Source organism: Physeter macrocephalus, chromosome 20, assembly GCF_002837175.3.
Source record: "Physeter macrocephalus isolate SW-GA chromosome 20, ASM283717v5, whole genome shotgun sequence".
Lineage (NCBI taxonomy): Eukaryota > Metazoa > Chordata > Mammalia > Artiodactyla > Physeteridae > Physeter > Physeter macrocephalus.
Window position 1 is genome coordinate 115,186,593 of NC_041233.1, and position 12,724 is coordinate 115,199,316.

The following is a 12,724-nucleotide window of genomic DNA, read 5'->3' on the forward strand; positions in this document are numbered from 1 at the left end:
AAAAAAAAAAAAAAAAAAAAATGCAGTTATCAAATCCCTGCTCTTTGTGAAGCTCTTCAGTGTTCTTCTTGGCCTTCTCAGAATCTAAACTCTTCAGTGGACAGAATACTGAAGAGTTCCTCAATTTAGATGAGCTTATTTGCAATCCTGTGATTTCATACCTGTGTCCTCTCCACTTGGAATTCTCCCGTGTTTGCCTGATTCATGTCTACTTGCCTCTCAAACCCCATCACACTTGGTCCTCTGTCCTCATCAAGGGGAACGGGGTGATCCTTCCATGGTCTCTGACAAAGTCTGTTCCACGACGGAAGGATTGGGCCAAAGCAACAGCCTGGCGGAAGACATGCTTCCCAAGAGTTCGAGGGTTGGTTGCTAGCCCTCAGCTGCTAGGAATATCCACTTTTGACCCATTACAACTAAGGAAAACAGCCTTATTTCTGTCTCCCTCTATTGGCTTACATTTCTCTTATATGAAAATAAAGCTTAAGAGACAAAGATCTCTGCCTCTTTTATAAACTGTGTCCTGCAGCATCTCCCTGTTGGTTACAATGCATCTTTCCTCAAAAGGGACTTGGGTACCTCACCTAGACTGTGAGACGAGAAATAGCTTCCTCCACGGGGCTGTGGTAAGGTTGCATCTGTGTAGGGTGAACGCCTCCTGCCAATCCAGTGGTTAGAAAGGCAAGCTTCATGGTTGGCAGTGTGCTAAGATCTAAAAGACAGAATGTTCTCCAGTTTTGGAAAGTATCATTTCAGAAATTTCATTAGTGTTCCCATGGCCTGAAATGTAGTGTCTACATTGCCCATATGGGACACAAAGTTAAAACACCCACACATATTAGCTCACTTCCAGAGGTAGATCCACAAGCTTATCCCTCTGTTATGCCACATAAAACAATCCCAGACATTTTTGACATCATTAATATTTGATGTTTTATGTTCAGCATCCTTCAGTTGTTCTTAACCATAAAGAAGAAATTAATTTTAACATGAAATCTACATTTACATATATCCTAAAAATAATATCCAGTGACGTTTAATGTTTATTAGGAGAAAGCTGTTCAAAATGATTAGAATGCAATTTATGAACAAATCAACACAGTTGAGTTACTAAAATTCATATATGAGCAGAGAAACATCTTTTACCTCAGGTTTCAAATGAAAAATATCAAAGTGAAATAGACTGGAGATAATTACGTTTCAGAGATAAAAATAGGAATGTCATTTTAAAAGGAAATCTCACTAGTAAATAGTTTTAACTGAATTAATAAGCCCTGAAACAATTTGTTTTTACCTTCATAAACTATCTTATTCAAAGCCCCAATTTTCCTATTCCCTTCACTAAATAAGATATTTTCCTCTTTGGCATTTAAATCTTAATTCTTCATTATCTTCTAGCAAACTCTTTGTCCCCTCATGTCTAAACTAACAGCCTCCTAAATGGTCTTCCAAATTCCGGTTTCTCTACTTTCCAACTCACTATGCATACAATTTTGAGGCCTTTTTCCCCTTGAAAATTCTATTTCCATTTTTAGTGTTTGATTCAATTTAAATACATATTACTTTGCAAGGACCTATGTCATGTCCAACATTTGATTGTGTTTGCCTTCTGCATCCAGGATCATCACCACCTTTTAAGGACTCCAGCATCTACTGTTCCCTGAGCTATGCAATTGTGCCCTAACCCATATCAAAACATCAGGCAGGTCCAGCCTTCATAGAGAAGTGTGTTTTCTCCTCAGTGTTTTGCTTACACCCATTACTCTCCCTAGAAGGCTCTAGGCTCTGCTCCATCATTTCATGTGTCTCCAAACTCCCCATTAAAAGTATTACCTACTCACTATTTCTCAATTCATCTTAATAAGCAGATATGTCAACTACTTCTTTTAATCCGGATCCGTCACCCACCCGAAGCTAATTCCAAGTAGAACATTAGTATTGAATAATACCATGTATTGGCTAGATGCATGCCTACCTGCCTGGTGTGCCAAGTAAAAAATCTTCTCGATGTGCTCAAGTTAGCTGATTAAAGAGACAACAATAACAACAATTACAAGGTCCTTGGTTTAGAAGGTAGGGATTAACTGAAAGGTATACGTTAGCCCCATGAAAAGTGCCGCATGCAATCCTTTCAATCGCAAAAGTAGTTTCTAAACAAAAATATAAAGAAACGTCTGAGGATAACAAACACCCCCAAGCTTCTGGCTTTCTGTATACGAGTGGTTTAACCTTAAATTCGGATTTCGATTTCATAATTTAAACACATTTTGTTCAATTCAAAGCAACAACCTAAGTAGAAATAAAAACAATCCCCAAATCCTCAGTGTTAAATTTTAGGGCTCAGATGCTTAAGTAATTATGTTTTTCTTTTTAATTTAATTAATTTATTTATTTGGAAAAAGAAAAAGAAATCTTTGTTCTGTGCTTCTTATGAGAACCATTTCTTCTGTACAAATGGAAGTGCCTGTGGATTCCCCCCCTGCAGATTGGCGAGCTGAGCCGCATATAGTTCCCACCTAGTTTTTAGGCTCTGAGCATCACACTCCCCATATCCATTCCCCCTAATATGTGTTTTTTAACTATGTTTTTAAATGTTCTTCCTTTCAAGGTGTTGGCTATTTACTTCAAAGCACAATAACAGCCTTCAAACTGAAGAAGAGATTATACACAAAGCCAGTGTCTAGAAAGATGTTCACATTTGTTTTACCTACATACAGAATCTACACACCAGTGACAAAGAGGAGGCAAAAAAAGAATTGTAAACTATTTATTTAATTAAAATAGAGAAAATATGCAGTTAATTATTCTGCCTTCAATTTATTCCAGATGCCGGTGTCCAACAATTTTATTCCAGCAACAAAGTGAAATATTCATTGATTCCATTTTCTTATTGCTCTAAATCAAATAAACATATTTTTTGTATATATCACATACACACACATATATATACACAGAAACACACACAGTTTTTTCCTCTTAGGCACTTTTCAATTGTTTCTAAAGACAAAGAGACAGAGAGAAAATCTTTAAAAAAACTTTTGTGGAATTTGAACATTATAATACTGTAAGGGCAAAAGAAAACATTTAACATTTTTATCATTTAAAATTCTCTCTTGTATTATAAAAACATAAAGACTCAGAAATGTAATTTGTTGTAGTTATGAGGGAAAAAGAATCATAATACTGCAAAAAACAGCGTGGCATTTCTGGTTACCACTGTGATAAATGTACTGAAAGGTGTTTTAAATGAAAAAAATATATATGGCATTCTTAGTTATAGCTAAAATTAATTCTTATTTTCTTCTCTGTAATTACATGAATACCACAATCAAAATTTGGCGTTTCAAATGCAGTCAAGAAGACCAAATACAGAATTTATCTTATAGTTTTCAAGAAGAAAGTGATTTTCGGTTCTAAAATAAAACTTTGGAACCATATAACCAATAGTAACATTCTCCATTGCTGAGGTTCAGGGTAACTAAAAACGTGTATTTTCAAACACTTTTAATATGTTTGAAATAAAACTAAATCATGTTTTCCTTAAGTTCAATCTGATAATAAAGAAACTATGAATTGCTTTCATACAAAATTGTATGTGTAAGTGGTAGTAGTACTTACTTCTCTGCCAGCCCAATAAACAATTTCTTGTAAATACCATAGACACACACAATCGATTGTATTATAGGTGATTCTGTAGTGTTCCTGAATGAGCCAGGAAGTCTAGTAATCCATCTACCCAGGTCACGTGAATGAATTTCTGTTTTCATTCATTAGCATTTTACCTGATGACTTCCGTGTTTCAGTCACTACAATGAGCCCAGGAGATTAGGAAAGAAGAATTAGTCATAATCCTTGACACCAGCTAGTTTGCAGGGAGACAGGGAGGTGTCGGCTATAAGGTGAGATGAAGGAAAGCTTTCCTAGAACAGGTAACCTTTGCACTGAGCCTTGAAAGATGAGCTGGTATTCTGTAGGTGAGAGACAATAAGAGGAGAAGAGGCTTCAGGGTTGAGTGTGTCACCACGGGACCCAAGGTCGGATGCATTAGGAATTTCAAGTTATTCAGATGATGAGGGTTCTAGTATGTTCTGGAAGGTACAGGAGTTAGATGTGGTGATAAAGGGAGCAGTAAAAGTTAAAGAAAGAACAGAGTGTAGAGTTATGTTACAAGATAATGAGGAGTTACTAAAGGATGCTTTGCAAGAACTCGGATGGATGGATTTTTGGTGGAGAGATAGAAATAAGGGTGGACATTTAGGAGATTCACGACATAGTCCAGTCAGAGATGACAAGACTTGAGTTAAGGCCATAGCAATGGAGATGGGAAACATGTTCACGTTGAGTCTGAAGACAAGAATTTCAAATAACTGACAATGTTTGGCTTGTGCGACTGGGATACGGTAGAACCATCCACTGAATTTGAAAGGATAAAAATTGCAAATGCATGATATAATCTTCCATTTCAAACCGCAGCAAAGGCATGGGAAAATGAACAGTGCAGACTGTCCATGGAAGGAGGGCAGTCCTCAGTGGGGTGGAGGGGGAGGAAGGTCTCAGTCTAATTGAGGCCAGTGCTCACTTCCAGCCAGTGGAGTGACCCCAGGAGATACATCTGACCTCTCCAAGCCCCGTGTCCTACATTGTTAGACCAGGATAGTATCCAAGAGCTACTGTCAGGTTTAAAATATGTGTTACTTAGCTTAAAACACTCAGCACAAGCCTGAGACATAAAAACAAAGCGCTTAGCAAATATTATTTCCCCTTGTTTACCTCATTTCCTTTTTAAAAACTGGAAACATTAGGAAAAGACATAAGAAAACAGAGACATTTTGCTTTCTCAACAGTAACATATTTTTCTGAAAATGAATACATTTTCGAGAAGTCAATACAGAGTAACACATTATATGAAAAAAGTCTTAAATGTGGCTAGAATCAGTCAAACCCGCTGGCTTCACCAGTTAATTCCAAGCACGTGATTATATACGTGAAATATCTTTCTAACTGTACAGCACTGCATAAATGTGACTTGTTACTTAGGAGAAACTGGCAGAGAGCCGCCAGGGAGAAAACAGCAAATTAAATCTAGAAATGACCATTTTTGTCGAGGCTAAAAGGAACACTGAGAAAACTTCTTTAGATTTATAAAAACAAGGAGTGTTTTTCAGTGATTTCTCCCGGAGTTGTAACAGTATGAAAATCCTGGTATATAAAAATAAATACAAGATAATGAGCACATTTTCTGGTCCTCTCCTGGAGCACAGCAGGATATACAAAATCTCCACCCACGAAACCACATACTAGCGGCCAGCAGGAGGCAGCCGGCTTTCTATTTAGCCCTTTAAAAGCTACCAGGACATCAAATTTTCTTTCCAAGTCCACGTGAATTTATACAAGGCACTCCGTCTCTTCCATTTATAAGCAAATCAAAGTCACAAAAATCGCTAGACCCTACACTCCCTGACAGTATGGACCGGGTTTTGTTTGTAACATAGGGCACACCACAAACAAGTTATACAATGAAAACAATACTGTGCAAAACTACATCTCTAGCTCATATATTCGGTCACTCACAAATGATCAAGCACCCAGTAGGGGCCAGCACAGCCAGGTTGTGGATGATTCTGAAGCCCCTTCAGGGCATGTGGGCCTCGCTGTCAGTGTCTGAAGAAAATCTCCAGTTAGTTGATGGTTGTGGCTACATGGATTATCTGCCTTATGATGATGATTTCCTCTAGAAAAGGAAGTGATTTTTGTGACTTTGATGCATGGGACCAAACAAAACAGAAGTTGAAGGAATCCAAGATGAGAAGAAGACAAGATAATGACCTTATTCACACATAGATAATTCTTCAAGACAACTTAGCACTGAAGATAAAAGATCAAGATGATAAGAAATTGAATCTTTTTATAGAAAGTGTAAAATGCTCTCTTTCTGTACCCACTTTCTCCCTTTGGAAGATAGCTGGCTAAATAATTTTTGTGAATTTTGAGGGTCTTTTTCTCTTTCTAGAAAAAGACTTCAAAACTATTCTGGAAGTCTACCTATGCCACTTGAAAAGCCAACTCAGTTTACTTACTGACAGATTATGTGTATAAACTGATATTTTTGTGTTTGAATTGAAAATTTATAGACATACATGAATCTATTCATGATTGTTAGCGCAGAAATGAATCTTGGGTTTTGGGGAGGACTGAAATGGGGCTGTTAATTTTTATCTTATATCTTCCTATAGCTTTTGATGTTTTACCATAATTGTGCATTACTTTGTAATAAAAAATTTAGTACCTAAAATATGAAGAATTTTATTTTAACAAAGGGAGATAACAGTTCTCTCTTCCAGAAGGAAGGAATTTTATTCTTTGGAATATAACCACAAAGAATATAAGAATGCTCTTTTTTTCACCTAAATCTAAAACATTTTCTCCTCAAATCAAATTGACCCACGTGGGGCTTCCCTGGTGGCGCGGTGGTTGGGAGTCCGCCTGCCGATGCAGGGGACGCGGGTTCGCGCCCCGGTCCGGGAAGATCCCACGTGCCGCGGAGCGGCTGGGCCCGTGAGCCGTGGCCGCTGGGCCTGCGCGTCCGGAGCCTGCGCTCCGCAACGGGAGAGGCCGCAACAGTGAGAGGCCCGCGTACCGCAAAGAAAAAAAAAAAAAGAAAAAAGAAAAATGGGAGATGCTCATCTGGGTATGTCTGAAATGTAAACAGTAATGATGGAAGATCAAAAGGCATGGGAATACTAGCTAAAGATATTAAAAGCTTATTTTATACCAGGGTCCTGTATTAAGGTATTTTATTTCATTTAACCCTCATAAAAACTTATGAGGAAGGTGCTATTATCATCCTGAATTTACTGACACAGAATCTCACGGAAAGAAGTAAAGACCCATTCGAAAATTCAAGAGGTTAAGTTGCATACTGAATTTTCTTAGAAACTAAAATCGTGGACCTTACTTTGGAGTCCAGGATTTCAACCACTACTCTGCTACAGACAACAGGAGCTCCAATAATTATGTGTTGAATGAATGAAATGATGATTATGTTATTATAATTTAACATTGTATTTGTATTAAAATACAAGATCCTTCTACCAATATTTCAGGTAGACACTGATCCACAAAAGTTACGCACTTTTATTCAATTTTTATATCTATGTTGGATAACTAAATAGGTAACACATTTCAAATTTTGGATTAAATAATTTGGAAATGTATAATTTAACTATTAATAACATACTGATAATTTTTTAAATGACTACAACTCACCAGAATAATTTGTTTCCCTTTCCCAGAAGAAATTAAAGATAAAAATTATGAAATCTAAATTAATTTCACAGTTGTAGTCTATAAACATGGTGAATAATGTCAACAATTTCTTAGCTGTCAGATAATAAGCTTTAAATGCCTGAAAGAGATCATAGTTTCCTCAAGTCTAACTGTGCTCTCAAAGTGCTTTGAATTTCTCATGAGTACTACGCTCACCTGACATCTAGTGCATTTTATCAGTTTGCTGAGTTCTCAGTTGAGTGCCTAGATGCTACTTAATATTATAAACACTATAAAAGAAATACAGCCATGAGCATCCATAGTTGGTATTAATAATATACGGTATTTTGCCCATATATGGTCAGTTTGCCATATTTTTATTCACTCATTTATCTTTCGTTCACTCACTCAAAAACATTTACAGTAGCACTAATATCCCCTGTATGTCAAGTATTCAAGGCCTGGGAGTAAACTTATTATGTTTAGTGCTGATTTGCTGCTCTTTTATTGATCTTTGTTCTATTTATTATGGAATATATTTAAACTCTGATTGAAATCAATACAGTACATTTGTCAGACTAAAATGTAACGAAGGATTTAAATGTCCAAATCTAAGTATATCTTTCTGGGCAGATAAAATGTTATTCGTGCATACAGTAGAAGGCTGCTAGATGTAAAAAACGAAAGGATTCTGGGGAAGGAACACCAGCTGGGGAAAACAAAAAGAGAATATATGAACATGCCTGTAATTGGTCAGAAATAAATATGACTGTCTCAAGGACTGATGCAGATGATTGCTTTTTCTTTCCGCATAACATTTAGGGTGAGACCTTCATTCAACTACTAAGAACACCAGGAATGAAAACAAAATGGATTAACACTTTAAGACAGAGCTGCTCATCTACAGAGACAAAAGAAAGATTGACTAGTGATTACCTAGGACTGGGACAGTGGTAGGGGAGATGGGTAGGAGCCTCCTTTCTGGGTAATGAAAAGGTTCTAAAATTAGATCATGGTGATGCTTTCAAATCTCTGCCTATATACTAAAACACAATGAACTGTCATCTTTAAATGGGAAAACGTTATGATATATGAATTACATCCCAAGAAATCTGTTAAAAATAGATGCTGCTACAATTTTTTCATAAATAATCCAATGCCTTACAATTTACTTTGCAGTAGTTTTGAAATTTCTTTCAGAACTGTCTCTACTTCCAAAACACGTAGTTTTTTTTTTTTTTGCGGTACGCGGGCCTCTCACTGCTGTGGCCTCTCCCGTTGCGGAGCACAGGCTCCGGACGCGCAGGCCCAGCGGCCGTGGCTCACGGGCCCGGCCAATCCGCGGCACGTGGGATCCTCCCGGACCGGGGCGCGAACCCGCGTCCCCTGCATCGGCAGGCGGACCCTCAACCACTGCGCCACCAGGGAAGCCCCACGTAGTTTTTTAAAAGGACTCTTTCCCTGTGGATGATCATCAGTCGACACACATGAAATCAATTTCCTTCCTGTGACTGCCACCAAGTACTTTTTTCCTTCTTAAGATATGTTATTTTTAATAATCATATTATTTTGACTAATATTACTAAAATTTTTAAGTTTTAAATACAGCATGACTTACTCAATAACCAATGAAACTTAATTTCACTTTCCACTTAATGATGTGTCAAATTCTTAACATTTGCAACGTGGTCTTATTAAATGTAGTTTATCTAGGGAATAAAACGTAATGATGTAGAATAACCCCAGGCTATTTAATTATAAACTCTTTATTAACAGCGTGAAACGGAACATTCTGCATGTCTCAATGGTAAACTTTAATAATATTGATTTCTTATAGAAACAGAGCTTCTATTATCAGAAAACAGGCAGTTTTTTTCCTTAACAGTCTTCTTTATATCCAAAGAAAATAACTTCCTTTGAATTTGTTTTTCTTCTCCGATAGAAATTTTTTTAATTTAAGAAATCTTAAGCTGTTGTTGATTTTAATAGAATATAATCAATATCCATGAGAAGTTGTATAGTTAGGGTTATTAGAACTATTCTGCAACAAACACTTTGCATACGGCCTCGGGGAACATGATTTGGGATTCGCTGCTTCAGTCAATAAGTATTTTATTTGACCCCTTTATGATCGTGGTAAAATGCATACACATAAAAGTACAAAATTCTATGTGTTTAATATATTCGTAATGTTCTACAACCATCCCCACTATCTAGTTCCAGAACTTTCCATTATCCCTAAAAGAACCTTCATACCTATTAAGCAATAGCTCTTTCCTTCTTACCCCCAGGACTTGACAATCAATCAATCATCTGCTTTCTGTCTCTATGGATTTGCCATTTATTTCACATTTAAAAAATCACACAATATGTGTCCTCTTGTGTCTGGCTTCTTTCCGTTAGCATATGTTTTTCACGATTTTTCACGATTCATCCACGGCATAGTATGTGTCAGTCCTTCATTCCTTTTCATGGCTGCATATTATTCCCGTGTGTGTATTTATATATATGTATATATATATATATATACATATATATCACATGTTGTTTGTCCATTCAACAGTCTATGGACATTTGGGTTGTTGCTACGTTTTCTCTACTATTTTAGCAGTTCATTTTGCTTGCTTTTACAGAATATATAAATACCATGTGATATGTTTCTTTCTGAAACACAAATTAAGAAAATAAAACTTGGGGGAAAACTTTTTCTCTCTAAAGAGGAAAACGTTTTGTCCGTTCAAGAGCTCATCCTTCACAAACCAAAGACAACGTGCGTACCTTCAACGGACAATGAGACGTGTTGAGTCTCAAGGAGAGCGTAAAAGGCTGAGATTGAGAGTCAAGAACCCACTTTCATATCAACTGGACATCTTGTGCACACCTCCCACTCGTACGTGTGAATTCTCTCCAGCTCCACATTACAGTTTCCTTGGCCTCCTTCATTTTTATGAAATGGCAACTCCATGCAGCTAGTGACTCAGCCCAAAGCCTGGTAGCCATCCTTAGCACGCTCTTCTCTCATTACCAACGTACTTCCACCTCCAAGTGCTGTATGTTCGATGTGCAAAATGCCTTGAACCCTTCTGCTTTTCTTTACGTCCACTGCCATTAACTAGAACAGGTCACCATCACCTGTTATCTGGGCTGTTCCCTTTTGCCTTGACCATCTCAAATTTTTTCTCCACTGCAAAGACTGGAGAGATGCTTTTAAGAATTTAAATAAATTACATCACTCCCTTGCCTTAAACCCTTTGGAAGCTGCTACCTCTAAAATAAAACCCAATCTTCAATACAACTCGTCAGTCGCTATTACCCAGACTCTGACTTGCACCACAAAATCATCTAATAGTTCCCCCCCTTACGCATTATACCCCATCAACACCAGGCTTCTGTCAGTATCCTCCCTCCACCACACTTCTAGAACTTTCCCTAATGCTGTTTTAATTCCCCTGCTGTCACCAAATCACTCTTCACCTAAACAATTTCCTAATCATCTTTTAGCCTCTACTCCTATGTCATGTTCTCCAAACCACCTTTCAACTCCCCCGATCAAAATTAGGGGGTCCCAATGCTTTTCCTTCGAAATGAACTTAATTTTTTTCTTAGCACTTAATGTAGTTTATTACACATTCATTTGGCAGTTTATTTGTTCAATCTCCCATTCCCACAGTAGACTGTAAACTTATTGGGGCTCTTTATAGTAAGAAAAAATATCCCCCTTGTAAGTAACATGATCATAAATCAGTTAAGTATATGTTATTCTTTGGTCTCTAAAATAGGTCATTTAATTAAGATGTTTCAAAAAGTGTGAGAAATTAGGGACAGTGTTTTCATTAACTTGTTTTTACCCCTTTTTACAGATTTATAGATGAAGAAAATATAACCCTTGCCAAGGTAAGGATTCTCAAGAGCAGCAGGTCAAAGTTTGTTAGAAAAAGTGCTCAGTAAAATAAGCCTTTATCTGGAGAAAAAAATCTGAAGGGATTCAACTCAGATTACATGAATGACTTCAATTTACACTAATCAGTTGACTTTTGGTCACTAGCTTCATTTTTCTTTTTTTTTTCCCCCCCTTTTTTCCCCAACTCACTGTACTTGATTGTCTTGAACATATCAATTCATAAGTTTAATAGAGTCAAATTCATCAGATACACCTATCGCTGAGGCAGTTCTCACCTTGCATTATGATTTCCAGAGGAGCGTTAGAATACCAGTGCGTCCACTCACGCTTTACCTCTGAGTTTGCCCCTCTAATCATAACCTTTCTCTGCAGTTAATGGACCAAACTGGTTGGCTCTCAGCCATTGCCTTGCAGGGCATGTACAGAACATGCAGTCAGAGGTAAAGACTGCTATTCTCCTTTCTTTCTTCTTATAATGAATGAGTCCAACACAGCTTCTTGAAATAAAATCTATCAGAACTGTTTAAATATTCTGCAGGCACGTCAGTTCTCCTGAAGACACATACCATTCTTCTAAAAGAAGTTAGAGAATTTATAGAAACGATCAAGAGCTACAGATGGAACGGCTCTTTGAAAGCCAAGATTCAAAATCTGCCCCCTTTTTGGCAACAGAAAGCTACATATGTTGTGTCGAGGTGACACTCCTGTGGGGGGACAGGAAGAGGACTTCTCTATACTTGAGAGCTACTTGTAAGCCAGCCGAAGAAAATGTGTTTGCACTACGTCCAGCAAACCTCTGCCCAAGCAAGAAACCCCTGACTGGGCTGCTTCACCATTAAAACCTGAAAAGACCATTTACCAATTCACTGTCTGGTATTACCAACCAGAAAACGAACACATTTTAGAAACTACATTTTCTCAGAGAAAATACTTCTTTGTATTTGTTAGTTTCTTTTCCTATAGGAGCTTTTTCATATTGTGCGCCATCAAGTCAAATGGGGGGCTGCCGTAATGGCTTCCGCCACTGTACGACACATCTGAGGGGCTTTTAAATTTTCTTTCTATTTTGTTCACGACATGGACTATCTAGAAAGTCTGAGTCTGCTGAGACACATTCACGAGACACAGGCTTGGCACCCGTGAATTCAGATGTGACACTGATAATAGAGTGAATGGTTCCCTCCAGAACATTCAAAGGCCTCCAGCTTTCTACCACTGGGAGAAAATCTAAACCCATAGGCGATGTCTAAGAAGCCATATACTACAGATACAGAAAAATCAAGGAGTCGGCTTGGGAGATTCAAGTGGATGTCACAATGTTCGGGAGCTTAAGGGTTACAGCATTTGGCGTTTTCCAAAACGAACGGTATTTTTATATTCAACCCTACAATCAAGGTAATAACACAACTCCATAGGAACTTCCATTAAAAACAACAGTAGGCTTCATGCTTAGCTAGAAAGTGAAAGAGTTTCTCTTTTAATTATCATCTGATTTTGAATGACTGCTTGATTACATAATGCTGCTCAATTGGACAAGTGTAATTCTATTTTTTTTTT

The 12,724-nt window shown here is 37.5% G+C and overlaps 1 protein-coding gene across 5 annotated transcripts in view; it reads right to left on the reverse strand.

Annotated features, from left to right (window-relative positions):
• Nucleotides 1-12,724, reverse strand: part of GPM6A (glycoprotein M6A) — a 262,338-nt gene that overhangs the window by 84,295 nt on the left and 165,319 nt on the right. The window contains exon 1 of one of the 5 annotated variants that reach the window (XM_028481691.1): nt 11,443-11,645. The exons of the other annotated variants lie outside the window; for them this stretch is intronic. Within the exon in view, the coding sequence (XP_028337492.1) occupies nt 11,443-11,524 (82 nt within the window). The 5' untranslated portion in view covers nt 11,525-11,645. Of the gene's footprint in view, nt 1-11,442; nt 11,646-12,724 lie in introns of those variants that run through there. 5 annotated transcript variants of the gene reach the window in all.